This window comes from Coregonus clupeaformis, chromosome 23 (genome assembly GCF_020615455.1).
Source record: "Coregonus clupeaformis isolate EN_2021a chromosome 23, ASM2061545v1, whole genome shotgun sequence".
Lineage (NCBI taxonomy): Eukaryota > Metazoa > Chordata > Actinopteri > Salmoniformes > Salmonidae > Coregonus > Coregonus clupeaformis.
The window spans coordinates 29,365,887-29,386,232 of record NC_059214.1 but is presented as its reverse complement, the minus strand read 5'-3'; the positions used below and the strand labels follow the sequence as shown (position 1 = coordinate 29,386,232).

Here is a 20,346-nt window from a genome sequence, read left to right as displayed (position 1 = left end):
CAGGTCGCAGGGCAGATGGAAAACAGCAACAGCAGGGATTTAAACAGCCACAAGCCTGGGACAATCCGCAGTCCCAGCCACAAGGGCTAACCACGTTGTGGGCTGTGTTCAAGCTGTCAAGGAAGCCTAGCTAGCTTGATAGCAGTGACGCTAGCAGACCAAGCAGCTTCAGACTTTTGGTTTGTAAGATCCCAGGACCGATAGTAGCGGTCCCAGCAACTGAGGGCACCCGCGTCGCAGGCTCCAAATTCAACAAGTAGATTATCTTAATTTAACTCTGTCAGGAAAACACTTGTTCAGAAACAAACTGAGCTCTCTCGTTCCGCGTTCAGGATTCTGATCTAGTTTTGCATCCTTGGCTTTTAACCAGAGACTAATGAATGAACCTGTGTAAACTGGTCTGTGTGACTTTCAATCAATAGATAGCTAATCAATATGATTAATTGATAACAACAACAACAAGCATCTGGATTGAGGGGCTTAACGACTGAAGTTGTGTTGTGTAATACTGGATTTGGCTTGACACTAACTGCTTGGCACTGACTTGGGTTCAGTTAAACTGTTAGGGGTCCATCCTCAAACTGATTTCCATAGCAGGTCTAGGATCAGATCTTTAATGAACCCAGACGATTCAATATTACCTGCCCTGGTCGTTGGCACCATGCCTGAGAACCATGGTTACCTGATCTTACACTGGTAGCACGAAGCTAGCTAGCTAGCTAACTCACCTCCTGGACTAGCTGGCGAGTAGCTATTAGCAACGGTAGCAACTAAATACAATATCCTTTTAGCCAGCTACATTTGTTCGCAGCGCCGCCGTTTTTCAAACAAAGTCAACACAGCAGCCATTGCTAGCTAGCCAACACGACCAGCTAGCTGTACTGTAGCAGCTAAATACAATATATTTGTGCTAGCTAGCCAACGTTTAATTATTGCTGCGTTATGAAAGGAACTAGACACGGACACAAATTATCTGTTTAGTGTGTTAACACACTATTGGTAGTTTGTTGTAACCAAGTATTGGTGCTAAACTGTGTGTTATTGGATGCTAGCATGCTAGTTAGCTATAGGCGTCATAGTTAGCTAGCTGAATAAAGTAAGTTGAGTCTATTCCTTGAAACATTGAACCGCTGTAGTTCACAACAATTCTAATTTCTAAAGTGGAAGTTGGGAGAGTTTTATTCGGGTGGTTCAGTGAAACAATTATAGTTTCTGAGGTGAAGTTGGGAGAGTTATATTTGGGAGTTTTGGTTTTTACTCTCTCCTTTCCCAGATGTTTAGTTCATTTCATTCCGATCTCCTCTGCATTATTGTAGCCATTTGCTACAGCCTGTCAACTATGCCTCTGCCTATCCCTGTTCTCTCCTCTCCGCACAGGCTACACAAACGCCTCACACCGCGTGGCTGCTGCCTCTCTAACCTGGTGGTCCCTGCACGCACCCCACACCTGGAGTTCCAGGTCTCAGGCAGCCTCTGGAACTGCCGTTCTGCTGCCAACAAGGCTGACTTCATCCCAGCCTATGCTACCCTCCAGTCCCTCGACTTCCTGGCGCTGACGGAAACATGGATTACCACTGAAAACACTGCTACTCCTACTGCTCTCTCCTCGTCTGACCATGTGTTCTCGCATACCCCGAGAGCATCTGGTCAGAGGGGTGGTGGCACAGGAATCCTCATCTCACCCAAGTGGACATTCTCAATTTTTCCCCTAACCCATCTGTCTATCTCCTCATTTGAATTCCATGCTGTCACAGTCACTAGCCCATTTAAGCTTAATATCCTTGTCATCTATCGCCCTCCAGGTTCCCTTGGAGAGTTCATCAATGAGCTTGACGCCTTGATAAGTTCCTTTCCTGAGGATGGCTCACCCCTCACAGTTTTGGGGGATTTCAACCTCCCTACGTCTACATTTGACTCATTTCTCTCTGCTTCCTTCTTTCCACTCCTCTCCGCTTTTGACCTCACCCTCTCACCGTCCCCCCCTACTCACAAGGCAGGCAATACGCTTGACCTCATCTTTACTAGATGCTGCTCTTCTACTAATCTCACTGCAACTCCCCTCCATGTCTCCGACCACTACTTTGTATCCTTTTCTCTCTCGCTCTCCTCCAACACTACTCACTCTGCCCCTACACAGATGGTAATGCCGCCGCCGCAACCTTCGTCTCTCTCTCTCCCACTACTCTCTCCTCTTCCATCCTATCATCTCTTCCCTCTGCTCAATCCTTCTCCCTCCAATCTCCTGATTCTGCCTCCTCAACCCTCCTCTCCTCCCTTTCTGCATCCTTTGACTCTCTGTGTCCCCTATCCTCCCGGCCGGCTCGGTCCTCCCCTCCAGCTCCGTGGCTTGATGACTCATTGCGAGCTCACAGAACAGAGCTCCGGGCAGCGGAGCGGAAATGGAAGAAAACTAAACTCCCTGCCGACCTGGCATCTTTTCACTCCCTCCTCTCTACATTTTCTTCATCTGTTTCTGCTGCTAAGGCCACTTTCTACCACTCTAAATTCCAAGCATCTGCCTCTAACCCTAGGAAGCTCTTTGCCACATTCTCCTCCCTGCTGAATCCCCCCCTCCTCTCTCTCTGTGGATGACTTCGTCAACCACTTTGAAAAGAAGGTTGACGACATCCGATCCTCGTTTGTTAAGTCTAATGACACTGCTGGTCCTGCTCACACTGCCCTACCCTATGCTTTGACTTCTTTCTCCCCTCTCTCTCCAGATAAAATCTTGCGACTTGTGACTGCAGGCCGCCCAACAACCTGCCCGCTTGACCCCATCCCCTCCTCTCTTCTCCAGACCATCTCCGGTGACCTTCTCCCCTACCTCACCTCGCTGATCAACTCATCCTTGACCGCTGGCTATGTCCCTTCCGTCTTCAAGAGAGCGAGAGTTGCACCCCTTCTCAAAAAACCAACACTCGATCCCACTGATGTCAACAACTACAGACCAGTATCCCTTCTTTCTTTTCTTTCCAAAACTATTGAGCGTGCCGTCTTTAGCCAACTCTCTTGCTATCTCTCTCAGAATGACCTTCTTGATCCAAACCAGTCAGGTTTCAGGACTGGTCATTCAACTGAGACTGCTCTTCTCTGTGTCACGGAGGCTCTCCGCACTGCTAAAGCTAACTCTCTCTCCTCTGCTCTTGTCCTTCTAGACCTGTCTGCTGCCTTTGATACTGTGAACCATCAGATCCTCCTCTCCACCCTCTCCGAGCTGGGCATCTCCGGCGCGGCTCACTCCTGGATCGCGTCCTACCTGACCGGTCGCTCCTACCAAGTGGCGTGGCGAAAGCTGTCTCCGCACCACGTGCTATCACCACTGGTGTCCCCCAGGGCTCAGTTCTAGGCCCTCTCCTATTCTCCCTATACACCAAGTCACTTGGCTCTGTCATATCCTCACATGGCCTCTCCTATCATTGCTACGCTGACGATACACAACTAATCTTCTCCTTTCCCCCTTCTGATAACCAGGTGGCGAATCGCATCTCTGCATGTCTGGCAGACATATCAGTATGGATGACGGATCACCACCTCAAGCTGAACCTTGGCAAGACGGAGCTGCTCTTCCTCCCGGGGAAGGACTGCCCGTTCCATGATCTCGCCATCACGGTTGACAACTCCGTTGTGTCCTCCTCCCAGAGTGCGAAGAGCCTTGGCGTGACCCTGGACAACACCCTGTCGTTCTCCGCTAACATCAAGGCGGTGACCCGATCCTGCAGGTTCATGCTCTACAACATTCGGAGAGTACAACCCTGCCTTACACAGGAAGCGGCACAGGTCCTAATCCAGGCACTTGTCATCTCCCGTCTGGATTACTGCAACTCGCTGTTGGCTGGGCTCCCTGCCTGTGCCATTAAACCCCTACAACTCATCCAGAATGCCGCAGCCCGTCTGGTGTTCAACCTTCCCAAGTTCTCTCACGTCACCCCCGCTCCTCCGCACACTCCACTGGCTTCCAGTTGAAGCTCGCATCTGTTACAAGACCATGGTGCTTGCCTATGGAGCTGTGAGGGGATCGGCACCTCTGTACCTTCAGGCTCTGATCAGTCCCTACACCCAAACGAGGGCATTGCGTTCATCCACCTCTGGCCTGCTGGCTCCCTTCCTCTGCGGAAGCATAGTTCCCGCTCAGCCCAGTCAAAACTGTTCGCTGCTCTGGCACCCCAATGGTGGAACAAGCTCCCTCACGACGCCAGGACAGCGGAGTCACTCACCACCTTCCGGAGACATTTGAAACCCCACCTCTTTAAGGAATACCTGGGATAGGATAAAGTAATCCTTCTACCCCCCTAAAAAAAAAAAAAAAGATATTGTAAAGTGGTTATCCCACTGGCTATAGGGTGAATGCACCTATTTGTAAGTCGCTCTGGATAAGAGCGTCTGCTAAATGACGTAAATGTAAATGTAAATGTAAATAAGTTATTGGGAAAACTCAACACATTTAGATTGTTAGTGTGTGTGTTGGAAGTGTATATGTCTTTGAGTTGGAAGTTTGTGTGAATATCTGTGTGTGTATTTCAGTGACCTAGCCCCGTCCGCTAAAGAATGTAATATTCATAGAGCTGTGTGTGTGTGTGTGTGTGTGTGTGTGTGTGTGTGTGTGTGTGTTTGCTGTGAGACTAATATGGGCAGCAGCTGGAGTGCAGGGAGAGTGTGCAGCCCAGGGTTCTGTCAGCGGTGTGTGGGGGTTAGAGAGGCCAGGGACGGGGTGTGTGAGTGTGTGTGAGACCCAGTCCAACTCCTCACAGGGCGAGAGACCAAGCAGCTGCTGTGTAATCCAATGAAAAGTACGGAGTGTAGCCCAATAGCCCTTATAACGGGTCTTACTAATCACCCCAAACAGGTACCCCAAAGTACCCTAAACAATCGTTTGGAGTACTTTGGGGTACCTGTTGGGGTTGTTTGGGGTGATTAGTAGAACCCCTTATAACTAAATAATGACTTGCTGTCCAGCAACACACACACACAGTTATAACCCACAGCCCATCATCTGCAGTTTGCCAATATCAGCCATCTTGGATTATTCTTCAAGGCTCAATAGCTGCTTTGCCCCGGATCCATGTCTGCCCGATATCTCACCGTCTCCCTCTCTCTTTCTCTCTCTACCCTCTTGTTCACACAGCCAGCCTAGCAAAGCAAACAGAGACTACAGACTAGAGTATATTTCTCACACTTTTTACTTGTGGGTTTGACATGGAACACAAAACAATGTAATTGAGATGTGCAGAAAGAGAGACCCTGCAATTAAACCTACAGGCCACTGGGGGCACTGTCACCATATCCATGTATAATGTAATGGAATCACTGTATAGAGGCCCTCAAACTGAAGGGGAATGCTAATATCTGGTGTCTGATTGAAATTGCCGTAGCACACTGGCACAGGCATGTACACTGTAGAAGCATACATCTGCAAACAGAGTAATGATATATAGGATATGCTGATAAGATCAGAGATATGGATTCTGAGTGACTGCAGTAGAGAGTTGTCTCTGGAGAGTAAGTCAACAGCACTTCACCATGCCTCTCCGCTATGCTCTGCTACCAAAACAAATGGGATAATTAGGGTCTCAATCCCCCTGCAAATCATTGTGACCGGCTGGCCAATTCCCTATCCCTAATTTGGCACCCAACATCAGAACTGGGGGAGATAATTTCCTGGCATTACCTGGAATCATTCTTAAGGCATCCTGAGCTGCCTGGAGGCAAGAACACAGATACAGCCCCTTCCCTCATCAACTAGGGTTATACAGCAAGAGAGAGGAGGAAGAAAGAGAGTAAAAAAATATAAATATAAAGTTGTCCTGTCCCCTTAGCAGAAAAACACCCCCAAAGCATAATGTTTCCACCTCCATGTTTGACGGTGGGGATGGTGTTCTTGGTGTCATAGGCAGCATTCCTCCTCCTCCAAACACGGCGAGTTGAGTTGATGCCAAAGACCTCGATTTTGGTCTTGTTGTTATTAGTTGTTGTTATTAGTCCCATCCTTCAGCTCCATTCAACACCTCCCATCTATCTCGTAACACCATCCAAATTGGATTTCTATTTGCCATATATTTTTCAACTGTACTGTGATGTTTTACAAAAGTTCTGAACCTTTCTATTCTCATTGTTTCTACAGATGAGAGATGTTTGTAGGGTTGAGTGAGGCTGTCAGTGGATCAGTATTTAGCTCAATGTTTGATGGCGGACAGCACTGCACGTGTGAGATAATGGGAGACTGCACATGTGAGATAATGGGAGAGAGAGAGAGAGAGAGAGAGAGAGAGAGAGAGAGAGAGAGAGAGAGATTAAGGAGCCAGTGACTTCATGTTATTAGAACACCCCTACGGTTAGAGCTTAACCACATAGCCCTCAAGTGTCTCTGTATACACACATCATACACACATACTGTATGCACACGTCCGTAATGCAGGGAAATGCAGGCCCAAAGACTCGGTTATGAAAGTATACTGAACAAAAATAGAAACGCAACATACAACAATTTCAAAGATTTTACTGAGTTACAGTTCATATAAGGAAATCAGTCAATTGAAATAAATAAATTAGGCCCTAATCTATGGATTTCACATGTCTGTGCAGGGGTGCACCCACTGGGAAGCCAGGCCCAGCCAATCAGAATGAGTTTTTCCCCACAAAATGGCTTTATTACAGAAATAAATATTTCTCAGCACACCCCTGTCCACACCCCCTCAGACGATCCCGCAGGTGAAGAAGCAAATTCTCTAAAACAACGTTGGAGGTAGCTTATGGTGGAGAAATTAACATAAAATTATTGTCAGCATGCCAATTGCGCGCTCCCTCAAAACTTTTAATCAGCTTCTTGATATGCCACACCTGTCAGGTGGATAGATTATCTTGGCGAAGGACAAATGCTCACTAACAGGGATTTAAACAAATGTGTGCACAGAATTTGAGCATATGGAACATTTCTGGGATTTTTGATTTCAGCTCATGAAACATGGGACCAACACTTTACATGTTGCGTTTATATTTTTGTTCAGTGTAAATAAATAAACCAAATCTGCTTCCCAAGCAGTTCAGACAGCCAGACGGGTTCCCCCTCTGTTGCATCAAATGGTCCTTGACAAAGCGTTAGTTAAAAATTCATATCATGTGTAAAAAGGAGGCCTGGGTCATGCAGTCCATGTATTGAATACATATTTCATGCAGTGTTTGCAAACTAAGTTGTGATTAACATTCCGTGGGTTATAGGTAATTCTGGGCAGGCTTGTACCAGCAGCAGCAAAGTGGATGCTTCAAAACTGTTATTTCATTTATTCGCCAATTTTGATTGGCTGTTTAAATCTTACACGGCCTTCACGGGTCACTGTCCCAACACTGATTATTAATGTCTAGACTAAACTAGCTAGGGGTGTTGCAATTAGTTTATTATTAACATGTAGGCCTACTTATGAATGTTGGACAAATACAGGCACGCACACACACACACACGCACACACACACACACTCACACAAACATCCCCCCCCCACACACACTCATCAAGGGAATAACAAGAAGAGAACACTGTGGCTTTCCACCTTGTTGTTTCTCATGACAACCTTTCAACTGCCATTTTAAAAACCTAATTTCTCACTTGTCACCATCTGAAGTACAGCGCTTTGATTTAAGAGCCTGGACAATACTAAGGGGGCTGTTGCCAGGAGCACCTCAGAGCCGCGCTGCACTGGCGCTACTGTTCATACGTATTCATTCATCCAGTCAACAGTTGCCCAGAGCACAAGTGGATCGCTCAATTTACAATTTGATGAGATTGGGGATGGTGGCTTTTCTCATTGACATTCATATTATGGCCTTGGCTTGCCTCAGGGTTAGGTGGTGAATGCTGCCTGACTAGGGTTACATAAACACAGAGATTGGCTGTACACAGGAGCCAACTCTTAGATGTAACGGCCTTCTACTCCAATCTTTATATCAAAGAGCAAAGGGAGCTCTGACAAATAACAAGATGCAGGTTCTTTGATTCGGGATGTACAGGCAAATTGCAAAGTAGGGATAGACAACATTTTCCAACAAACATGGGTTTCATCACAGGTGGCTCAGAGTCTCTGGCATAGCTGGACCACTGAACTATTGTGCTTCATTTGCACTCTGCATAGTGAAAAGGGACAGTTCACACAGTGACTCAACTCCCATGTCCCTCAGAACTAACAGTAAGAGACAAGACCCTCATGAAAAAAAAAGACAAGAACAAAAAGAGGAGAGACAGAGCAGTGAGTGGTATGACAGGGAACGTTAGAGACACCAATTACTCCAGTACAGCCATGTCTGAACCTCTGTCACACTAAGGTGTCTGTAAAGAGGAGAGACAGAGCAGTGAGCGGTATCACAGGGAACGTTAGAGACATCAATTACTCCAGTACAGCCATATCTGAAACCTCTATAAGACTAAGGTGTCTATAAAGAGGAGAGACAGAGCAGTATCACAGGGAACATTAGAGACATCAATTACTCCAGTACAGCCATGTCTGAACCTCTGTCACACTAAGGTGTCTGTAAAGAGGAGAGAGAGAGCAGTGAGCGGTATCACAGGGAACATTTGAGACATCAATTACTCCAGTACAGCCATGTCTGAACCTCTGTCACACGAAGGTGTCTGTAATGAGGAGAGAGAGAGAGAGGGGTAGAGAGCGAGAGGGGAGAGGTAGAGAGAGAGAGGGGAGAGTTAGAGAGAAAGGGAGAGAGGGGGAGAGGTAGAGAGAACAAGCGAGATGAAGAGAGATAGAGAGAGGGGGATGGAGGGAGAGGGGGAGGGAGTGAGAGAAAGCGGGAGAGAGAGGGGAGGGAGAGAGGGATAGAAAGAGGGGGCGAGAGAAACAGAGATAGAGGTAGATAAAAATAGACAAAGATAGAAAGAGGGGGGGGCATCAGAAAGAGAGAAAAGCAGGAGAGAAAGAAAAAGAGAGAGATCTGGACGATGATCAATGTAATCAGCAGGTCTGGCTTTTTAATATGGGAACTGTAAAACGTAATCAAAGTAAACAAGTAGACGCTGATTGTTTATAAAGAAACCAATGTCTCAATTTTTTATCTGAATTTCTGATCTCCCCTGCCTTTAGTCATTAAGGACATGTATTTCTATTGTTAAAACGGTTACTCTGCTATCTTGTCAATATAATAGATAATCTTTGGTCTCTCCTAGTTGCCATTATTGTTAGTGTAGCATAGCATAGTATCGCTATGTTGTTGACATTGTGACCCACAGGTTGTCCACTGGAAGAAGGAAATATATTGTTTAGCAATAAACTCAGGTAGCTGATTCCTGTGCAGTCGTCCATCAGTTAGTGAATGGAACCAGAAGAATTGAACCAGCAGGAGATGTTATATGAGCTTTCAAGGAAGTGAGAAGAGAATTGGAAGCTTTCCAGGAAACGATTAAGAGAATGATTAAGAGAACGCAATGTATTTCCTCATTGACTGATGAGTAGGCTGATCCCTGACGGGCTGATCACTTTGAACAGTACTTAAAGTGGAACTGACGGCATTTTAGCAACATGAAATCTTCTTAAAATCTGTTCATATACACCCCCAGGAAGAATGTGACACTTTTTCTGATAAGCGAGCACTTAGATATGGTCTTTTTCACATTTTCATAAATTCTTAGAGTGTTTGGGAATGACGTATAGTAAGGCATTTGTGAAAATTCTATAGCAATATAGAGTGGGAAAGCGGCCTTGCGTTTGGACAATTAATAGGTACTGCAGTAATTAAAACCTAATAAAAACATCTGTCTTGTCCAAGACCAGAGTCTACACAGACTGGTGCGCTATAGCCAATCAGAGCTACAGTATGCCTTTATACAAACAGTACATTTTCCACATGGGCCTGCCATCAATCACTTTGAACTGGACTGTGTGTTTACAGGCAGTTGCAACAGCGCAACTTTAGATCATTAGAATGCATTCGCCAAATGTCACAAAATACACCTGAATGGATTTCTGCAAATATGTAAACACCACGGGAGTCCTCTTACATTTGGGAACTTCACAGTCCTATTGATCAAACAACCATGAAAAGGTAGAATCTCTCTCCTTCAGTTATGCACATCAATAACAACAAGATCAACAACTAATGCTAGCCAGAGCAAGATGAGCTAAAATCTAACGGAACATTAGATAATGTCACGTTCGTTGAGTACAGGATTGGACCAAGGTGCAGCGTGGAATGCATACATGTTTATTCACTAAGTTAACACACGAAAAACAACAAAAGCAACGTAACGTGAAGCTCACAATGGCTACACAAAAACAAGCCAAACAAGAGTCAAGATCCCACAACATAGGTAGGCAAAATGGCTACCTAAGTATGATCCCCAATCAGAGACAACGATCGACAGCTGCCTCTGATTGGGAACCACACCCGGCCAACATAGATCTAGAAAACATAGAATCTATACATAGAAATTCACACCCTGACCAAACCAACCAAAGAAAACCGGGCTCTCAAGACCAGGGCGTGACAGATAAACCCTCTCAAACTTTTTCAGCTGGTTGGCCTTCAAAATTGCACTGATAAACGTCCTTCTGCAGCTTGCCTGCCAATGCATGCTTGTCCCAACCAAGCACCCAAGCTAACTGGCTAAAGTTGGATAGCTTGCTAGCTAGCTACTTCCAGACACAAATGAGAGAACACCTCACTCTGACCATTTTACTCGCCGTAGCAGAGCTGGTTAGGCTGTTTACATGTTATCTAGAGCGTTCGTGATTAACTATTACTTTTTTTGCCTACGTTTACTGACACCGGTCATATTCAGCAGGTGTTGCGTGTTCGTAAATTCATCAGTGCTCTGAAATCGGAGTAAATACATTTGCGAACGCAAAATATATGCTAACTGGATAACAGTCATTGAAGTTCTTGCTAGCTAACCAAATGACACCTGCATCTCTAGCTGTGTATAGCCACCGAAAAACAATATGAGGGGAAAAGGTCAGTCACTCACCCACTCCTCCAATGGCATGACATGACATCCTACTAGCACCTAGCTAGCTAGCTATCTAGCTAACGTTAGGCTCCGGGTTTTTAGCTTGCTACATAAATAGATACGCTAGCCTATTAGCTACGTTATGCCTGACTTGTGATCATTGCCCTTGCTAGTTTGATTGTATTGACATTCCCAGCCTTAGTTACATTTTTCAGTTTTTGTCCAAAGTATTGAGTCATTGAAACTGAAACAGTGCATCCCGAATGGAGGCAGCAAACAATGTACCAGGCCAGCTGTGATTTACAACCTGATTGCAATATTTTTTGGACTACCAAGAAATATATTGGTGAATTATATTAATCATGCATTGAACTGCCTCCATCTATTCTGCCAACAATGCCTTAGTGTATGTCATTGAATGATGAGTCAAATAGAACCTATTTTTAAAACCTCTTATAAAGTTGGTCTTGTAGCATAAACTGGGAATTTTATATTTTTGACTGATATTATGATTGTTTGTTTGTTTCATATCTGCAAAGTAGTTAAATCACTGTCAGTTCCACTTACCCCTACACACTCAAATGTGTACACACACACACACACACAGTTTCTCTCTCTCTCCCATGTACAGACTTGTTGCCTGATCAGTGTTGTACTGTGCTGGCTAAATCATTGAGGGCCATCTGGCTGTCCTCCAGAGGCTGTGAGTGTTCAGTGTGCCCCCAGGGAGTCTTAGCCCAGGCAGCCCATATAGGCCTAATGCTCCAACCACACTGAGCCCAAATGGCACCCTATTATCTGTATAGTGGACTACTTTTCCCCTCCCCTATACATCAAAAGTAGTGCACTCTAGGGTGTCATTTTGGATGCACCCTGGGAGATATGAGGAGACCACACAACCCCAACCGGCTTACACTGAGGGATGGGCTAACCTCATTGGCTCCAACAGATCAGAGCTGCCAGCTATGCTTTACTGTCCACTATGCCTCCCTCTCTCCAGTTTTTGACTATATAGCTGACTGTGCAACTTTCCATCTCCTTTTTCTCGCTCTCGATCTTGCTCAGTCCCTCTCACACACACACGCACAAACTCTCTCTCACACACACACACACACACACACACGCACTCTCTCTCCATCTCCATACACATACATTCATCATCACCCCCTTCCCACACATAGTCTGGTGTGTTGACATCCTATTTATGTTCATGTCTCAGTGATTTGATTCGTTTTTACATTTTTAAAAACATTTTTAGTCATTTAGCAGACGCTCTTATCCAGAGTGACTTACAGTTAGTAAGTCTTCTCCCCACACTTCATTACAGCAGTCAAATCAACTGAGTGCCTCCATCGAACATCTACCATCTACACAGCACATAGAGTACACAGCAGAACACAGCAATCTCCCCTCCAGAACCATTACACCATGAAATATTTACACAAGCAGCTCCCAGAGGAGCCCTGCGATTGATGGATCAATATGAATAACCGGGCAGAAAGCAATAAACACTCAAGGGGAATATTTGTCCATCTCGATTGCCGCGGGCTCCAATTGAAAAGGTGACTAGAATAGAGAAGGGACAGATCAAATGTTCTATTCAACCTAACACACACACACAAAGAGACAGGCACACAGGATTCAGAGCGTGAAACTAGACATACACACACACACACACTCACAGATACAAAGACAGAGAAACACACACACACACACACTCCCTCTCCCGCATCTCCACAATAAGAGACCAGACACATCAACACAACAAATGGAGGTTCAAGTCGGGGCATGTTTGTCCCCGCATGAGGCATTGTTAGTGACAGAAAACCAAATCTGTTCTGGCTTTTACATGAAACTCTAATGAGAAAACAGGACATTTTGGCATGTCTGTCTACAGTATATTGGGCCATCCCCTCATGTCTCTCTTACTCAGTCTGTCTGTAGTTATGGGTTGCTGCCACAGCTCTTTCTCTTGGTTTTCCTGGAGCACAATGATGTCCCAATACGAGGCTAATGATTCCCTGCTGCTTACGAAGACAAAAGTTGTTGGAATGAAAATGAACCTGAAACTCAAATGAGCCGGGCTGATAATGAATCATTTCAGAGCTATACAACATGTCCCTTGTGTCATCTTCTCAGTTTTATAACCCCCACTCTCTCTTCTTTCTCCTTCCCTCTTCACCTCTCTCTCCCTCGACCTCCCTCTCCCTCCCTCTATTCCTCCCCTCCCTCTCTCTCCCCCCTCTACTACAGACAGTAACTTTGTCCTGGGTAACGCCCAGGTACAGTCCCTCTACCCCATAGTCTACTGTTCTGATGGCTTCTGTGAGCTGACCGGCTACGCCCGCGCCGAACTGATGCAGAAGAGCTGCGCGTGTCATTTCCTGTACGGGCCAGAGACCAGCGACCAGCTGACGGCGAAGATCCAGGGGGCGTTGGACGACAGGGGGGAATTTAAGAGTGAGCTGCTGTTCTACAAGAAGGGAGGTGAGAGACTCAGAGACAGGGGGTGCCCCTAGGGCTCTGGTCAAAACTAGTGCACTACATAGGAAATAGGGGGCCATTTCAGACCACCCAGAGAGACAGAGAGACCGAGCTGGTGTTCTACAGACTCAAGCCTCGTTTATACCTGGTGCTAGCATGCGTTCTTTGTCCTGATCTTATCCACATTATGATTGTGCCCACATTGTAGCCATTGCATCTACACATGGTAGTAAAATGTCTCTTATCTGTCCACTGTATCCGCATTGTGACCAAATATCATGGTCCCTCCATGTATGCAAATTATTATATGTATTTATTTATTTTAAGACACATATTGATGCCATAAGTCAATGGTGACACCTGTCAATTATTTTAGCGGGTGGAATAATGATGATTTAAATGGTTTCACTGTCCAGATCCGTCTACACTTGTAAGATATCCAGACACAACACATCTGACTACCTCCAGAGGTGGTCAGGAAGATCTGATGGTAATCAGATCACAATGCATCTTTTAATAATCTAAACCTGCCAAAAAATGTGGGTATAAATCAGAATGTGGATCAGGAAAAAAGGACACTTGTTAGAACCAGGTATAAACGGCGATTAAAGCCCCCAGGCAGTCTTTTACATTTTATTTTTAAATCATCACTCTATGTCTAATAAATCACTATGTGTGTTTATTTCAAAATTATTTCCCTGAGCCTCCTTTTGACATTTAAATGTTCAGTCTGATCGTGTGGGCGTGTTGATAAAAAATGAAATATATTTACATACACAGCCCTGATTGACAGATAGTATCGTCTAGACTAAAGCCTACCCTGCTTACCCCTTCAAAGTAGGAGGATACAGGGCATTCAGAAAGTATTGAGACCCCTTGACTTTTTCCACATCTTGTTATGTTACAGCCTTATTCTAAAATGGATCAAATTAAATAAATGTCCTCATCAATCTACACACAATACCCCATAATGACAAAGCAAATTTATAAAAAATTAAAACAGAAATACGTTATTTACACAAGTATTCAGACCCTTTGCTATGAGACTCAAAATTGAGCTCAGGTGCATCTTGTTTCCATTGATCTTCCTTGAGATGTTTCTACAACTTGATTGGAGTCCACCTGTGGTAAATTCAATTGATTGGACATGATTTTGAAAGGCACACACCTGTCTATATAAGGTCCCACAGTTGACAGTGCATGTCAGAGCAAAAACCAAGCCATGAGGTCGAAGGAATTGTCAGTTGAGCTCCGAGACAGGATTGGGTCGAGGCACAGATCTGGGGAAGGGTACCAAAAAATTATGCAGTATTGAAGGTCCCCAAGAACACAGTGGCCTCCATCATTCTTAAATGGAAGAAGTTTGGAACCACTAAGACTCTTCCTAGAGCTGGCCGCCCTGCCAAACTGAGCAAACAGGGGAGAAGGGCCTTGATCTGACAGAGCGCCAGAGTTCCTATGTGGAGATGGGAGAACCTTCCAGAAGGACAACCATCTCTGCAGCACTCCACCAATCAGGCCTTTATGGTAGTGGCCAGACGGAAGCCACTCCTCAGTAAAAGGCACATGACAGCCCGCTTGGAGTTTGCCAAAAGGCACCTAAAGGACTCTCAGACCATGAGAAACAAGATTCTCTGGTCTGATGAAACCAACATTGAACTCTTTGGCCTGAATTTTAAGCGTCACGTCTGGAGGAAACCTGGCACCATCCCTACGGTGAAGCATGGTGGTTGCAGCATCATGCTGTGGGGATGTTTTTCAGCGGCAGTGACTGGGAGACTAGTCAGGATCAAGGGAAAGATGAACAGAGCAAAGTACAGAGAGATCCTTGATGAAAACCTGCTCCAGAGCACTCAGAACCTCAGACTGGGAATGGATTTTTATTTGGATTTCATGTAATGGACATACACAAAATAGTCCAAATTGGTGAAGTGAAATGAAAAAAATAACTTGTTTCAAAAAATTCAACAAATAAATAACGGAAAAGTGGTGCGTGCATATGTATTCACCCCCTTTGCTATGAAGCCCCTAAGTAAGATCTGGTGCAACCAATTACCTTCAGAAGTCACATAAGTAGTTAAATAAAGTCCACCTGTGTGCAATCTAAGTGTCACATGATCTGTCACATGATCTCAGTATATATACACCTGTTCTGAAAGGCCTCAGAGTCTGCAACACCACTAAGCAAGGGGCACCACCATTCAAGCAGCACCAAGAAGACCAAGGAGCTCTCCAAACAGGTCAGGGAAAAAGTTGTGGAGAAGTACAGATCAGGGTGGGGTTATAAAAACATATCAGAAACTTTGAACATCTCACGGCGCACCATTAAATCCATTATAAAAAAATTGAAAGAATATGGCACCACAACAACCTTGGCAAGAGAGGGCCGCCCACTAAAACTCACGGACCAGGCAAGGAGGGCATTCATCAGAGAGGCAACAAAGAGACTAAAGATAACCCTGAAGGAGCTGCAAATCTCCACAGCAGAGATTGGAGTATCTGTCCATAGGACCACTTTAAGCCGCACACTCCACAGAGCTGGGCTTTACGGAAGAGTGGCCAGAAAAAAAGCCATTGCTTTAAGAAAAAAATAAGCAAACACATTTGGTGTTCGCCAAAAGCCATGTGGGAGACTCCTCAAACATATGGAAGAAGGTACTCTGGTCAGATGAGTCTAAAATTAAGCTTTTTGGCCATCAAGGAAAACACTATGTCTGTGATGACATCCAATGACATGGTGACATTTTTTGTTGATTTCACACTGAATTCACGTTAGTTGACAACTCAACCAAATGTAAATCAAAACTAGGCGATGAACTGACGTCTGTGCCCAGTGGGAGAGATTGATGAGACAGATCGAGGCAAGAAGGAACTGGTCCATAGCAGAGATAATATTTGAGGAGAAGGACAAAAGGACAAAACTGACATTGAAGAGAAGACCGAGTGGTTTTAGATGAGAAAGGTAGAAGGCTAGCTTGGCTGGGTAGAGAGCTAGACGGCTGTTACTGGAAGATATAAGCCTTGAACAAAGAGAAGCACATCAAATACCAAATACAAGTTGATTCAAGCATTATTGGCCCTGCATATGCATACATTTGCATTTTACAGCCTTCTGGGGCAGGGAAATAAAATAATAAACACATTTAGTAAAGTTTTGTGAGTTCCTTCATTAAGGCCTGGGACTGAAAGCGTTTAAAGATGAAGAGATCATATAAAAACAGAAGAAGCGTTTGTGTGTGTGTGTGTGTGAGAGTGTATGCTTGTGTTCTCACATCCCTCCTGTATCCCCATGTATTAACACAACACAACCTGAGCCTCCAGAACAATTCAAGGGTTATTAAAGACATGCTTCGGAACTTTGGTGACTAGTAAGTATTTTTTAAACCTCCCACTTTGGGCTGGATGTGTTAATGTGTAGTTCATACATGCATAATCTATAAGCAGAATTACTGTCTTATCTCAATTAGCCACGAAATTCCTAGTTTGAAAGCAACTGTTTTCTAGAATCTGTGCAGCACCATTTTACCTACATTTTCTCCCACGTGGGCTAGCCCCCTAGCAATTTGAATTTCAGACAATGAGTTTCAGCCCCTCGCCATTTGAGTGACAGCTAGCAAGATGCACACTCAGCAGAGCGAGAGAGAGAGAAAGCAATGACGTGGTGCACATACTGTATCTGCACATATTTGACGTAGTGTGCAATTTTCGGGGACCACTTTTGACTCGTGAAGCTACTTTCAGAACTACTGACAATTTTTTTTACAAAAGTACCAGAGAATCTCTTTAAGCCTTGTCCCTCATCCTTTAGTTCATGTCCATATTCACACAGTATGTTGAACACCATGTAATCCAGCTTTCATCTAAATATACACCCAATTGAGACAAAGAGAACACAGTGTTAACCATAACAGCCATGTAATAGGACTCTGTCTCTATGAATATGAGGCTCTTTTATCTTGATCATATCCATTTATGAACAACCACAACATGTCCACCACCATGTCACACTGTTATGTGACTTTGTTAAGCTTGTTTTTGATGTTCCAGTTGTAGCACTGACAGACAGGTGGAGTGGTATGAAATATATAAAAATACAAGAAAATAAATAAAATGTATAGAAGTTGCCACGTGTAATCTGATTTAAACCATGAATACACTCTAAACCAAAACCTCAGAAAACAAATGAATTGGGTACAAATGCATTGGCTATGGTGCACGCAATGTGTTTCGACTATATCTGTCTTCTTCAGGCAGTTGAAGCACTGAAAGGTCTGACTTGTTCAAATCTACAAAGACACAGATTCATGATGGCTGTTAAGTGTTGCTGATCGCATTTGATTAGAAACCCTCACATTCACTTAGTGAGGCATCAAATCAAATGAAATCATGGTACACGTGGATGTATTGTGAGCCAGTTGGTTTTGTAGTGTAGGGACCAGTTGTGTTAGATTCAAGGAGAATAGTTATTCCCTGTGGTTTCAGTCCGTAGAGGATGTAATCGGTGTATGGACAGCTGTGTGCTTCTGGTAGGTCTGCTTCTCATCCATGCTGAACGCTGTGGTGCTCAATATACTCTCAATGTTGTGCTTATCATAACAGGTTGGATATTGCCTGCCAGCACATTCATGCTCCTTCATATAGTTGATGGAGATTGATTAGTCAAATTAAATAATATTAATCTTCATCATCATTTTCTTCATCACCATCATTGTTGTCATCATCATCGTCATCACCATCATCATCAACACCTGTTTTTAACCACAGCTTTCAGACAATGTCAAACCCTTCACCTTGGCTGAGAGTTGGGTGTATTAAGTGTAACCGTGATCTGTAGTCGGGTCACAGTGTGAGGAGAGAGACTCACAGACCTGTATGACCTGGGTCCGTCACTTCTCACATCACACCTCTACACATTATCTCTTCTATCACTCTCCTACCTGCCTGCCAAACAACTGGGAGGATATAGCATGCCACACATCTCTCACTGCCAGGCACAACACTCCATACAGTATGATAAAGAAAGGATGATTGAAGTGCTGTGTGGATGTACATGAATACAGTATGGATGACATCAATTGAATAGAGAATAGCAAACTATTTCTCCAGTCCGCTTCGTGACCAATCTCAGATAAAGCTGTACATTTGTTTTTTTTAGCTTATTTGTTTTCATGCCAAGCTCATTTCACTTTCTGAATGACCAAATTAGAGCTACGCTTCCTAAAATGAAAAAGCTTTTATTAAATAAAGACATCCTGCATGCAACTCTCTCTATCTCATCAGTAATATCTCTCTAAAAGAGGAGCTCTGGGCTTTGACTCAGGGTGCAGAATGTAAGGCACACACACAAACACTACACATAAAGTGAGGTAGTGAGATGTTGTTTTCTGGGTTTTGCTGATATTGTAACATATTAGGACTAGAGCATTCAGTATAAATAGCTTTTCTATATTTCCAATTTAAATCAGCGTGTTCGCTGGGTTTTATAGGGAGGCAGTGGGATGGCAGGAGCTTTTCAAATTTCTGTAGACAGCTGGAGACGATCTGATTAGCTAGAGGAATGGAGTGTGTATTAAAATGATGTGTGTGTGTGTACATCATTATCAGTATCATCCTTATATGTATCTGTTTTTGTACCAATCTGCCACTATAAATATTTAACTGATTCACTGTCTCTTCCTACCAGTATGTGTCTCTGATCTCTGTCTCTCTGTGTTCCAGGTACCCAGTTCTGGTGTCTGCTGGACATCGTGCCAATTAAGAATGAGAAGGGAGAGGTGGTGCTGTTTCTGGTGTCCCACAAGGACATCACTGACAACAAGAAGGACCAGGACCCAGAGCAAGGCCCAGAGACTGGTGAGTTACCCTGGGTTAGACGAGGACCCAGAGCAAGGCCTAGAGACTGGTGAGTTACCCTGGGTTAGACCAGGACCCAGAGCAAGGCCCAGAGACTGGTGAGTTACCCTGGGTTAGACCAGGACCCAGAGCAAAGCCCAGAGACTGGTGAGTTACCCTGGGTTAGACCAGGACCCAGAGCAAAGCCCAGAGACTGGTGAGTTACCCTGGGTTAGACCAGGACCCAGAGCAAGGCCCAGAGACTGGTGGGTTACCCTGGGTTAGACCAGGACCCAGAGCAAAGCCCAGAGACTGGTGAGTTACACTGGGTTAGACCAAGACCCAGACAGACCAGGACCCAGAGCAATTCCCAGAGACTGGTGAGTTACCCTGGGTTAGAAGCTAAGTTAACCTGGGTTAGAGACTGGTGAGTTAAAATTGGGGTGGAGGCTGATTTAACCTGGGTTAGACTCTGAATTAACTTGACTTAGATTCTGAGTTAACATGGGTTAAAGTCAGAATTAACCTGGGTTAATTTGGGAGGGAGTAGAGAGACGAGATAGAGAGTGAGAGAAAGAGAGAAAGAGAGAGAGAGAGAGAGAGAGAGAGAGAGAGAGAGAGAGAGAGAGAGAGAGAGAGAGAGAGAGAGAGAGAAACAGAGCGAGAGAGAGACAGAGACAGAGAGAAACAGAGCGAGAGAGAGACAGAGACAGGGAAAGAGAGAGAGACAGAGAGAAACAGAGAGAGAGACAGAGACAGGGAAAGAGAGAGAGACAGAGAGAAACAGAGCGAGAGAGAGACAGAGACAGGGAAAGAGAGAGAGACAGAGAGAAACAGAGCGAGAGAGAGACAGAGACAGGGAAAGAGAGAGAGACAGAGAGAAACAGAGAGAGAGAGCCAGAGACAGGGAAAGAGTGGCGCAGTGGTCTAAGGCACTGCATCGCAGTGCTAGCTGTGCCACTAGAGATCCTGGTTCGAATCCAGGCTCTGTCGTATCAGGCCGCGACCGGGAGACCCATTGGGCGGCGCACAATTCGTCCAGGGTAGGGGAGGGAATGGCCGGCAGGGATGTAGCTCAGTTGGTAGAGCA

The 20,346-nt window shown here is 44.9% G+C and overlaps 1 protein-coding gene across 1 annotated transcript in view; it reads left to right on the top strand.

Moving 5' to 3' along the window:
* The window catches only part of LOC121537059 (potassium voltage-gated channel subfamily H member 3), a 204,615-nt gene that overhangs the window by 128,600 nt on the left and 55,669 nt on the right, over positions 1–20,346 (top strand). Inside the window, exons 2-3 of the mRNA XM_045206626.1 lie at positions 13,194–13,427; positions 19,143–19,277. Coding sequence (XP_045062561.1) covers positions 13,194–13,427; positions 19,143–19,277 — 369 coding nt within the window. The remainder of the gene's footprint in view (positions 1–13,193; positions 13,428–19,142; positions 19,278–20,346) is intronic.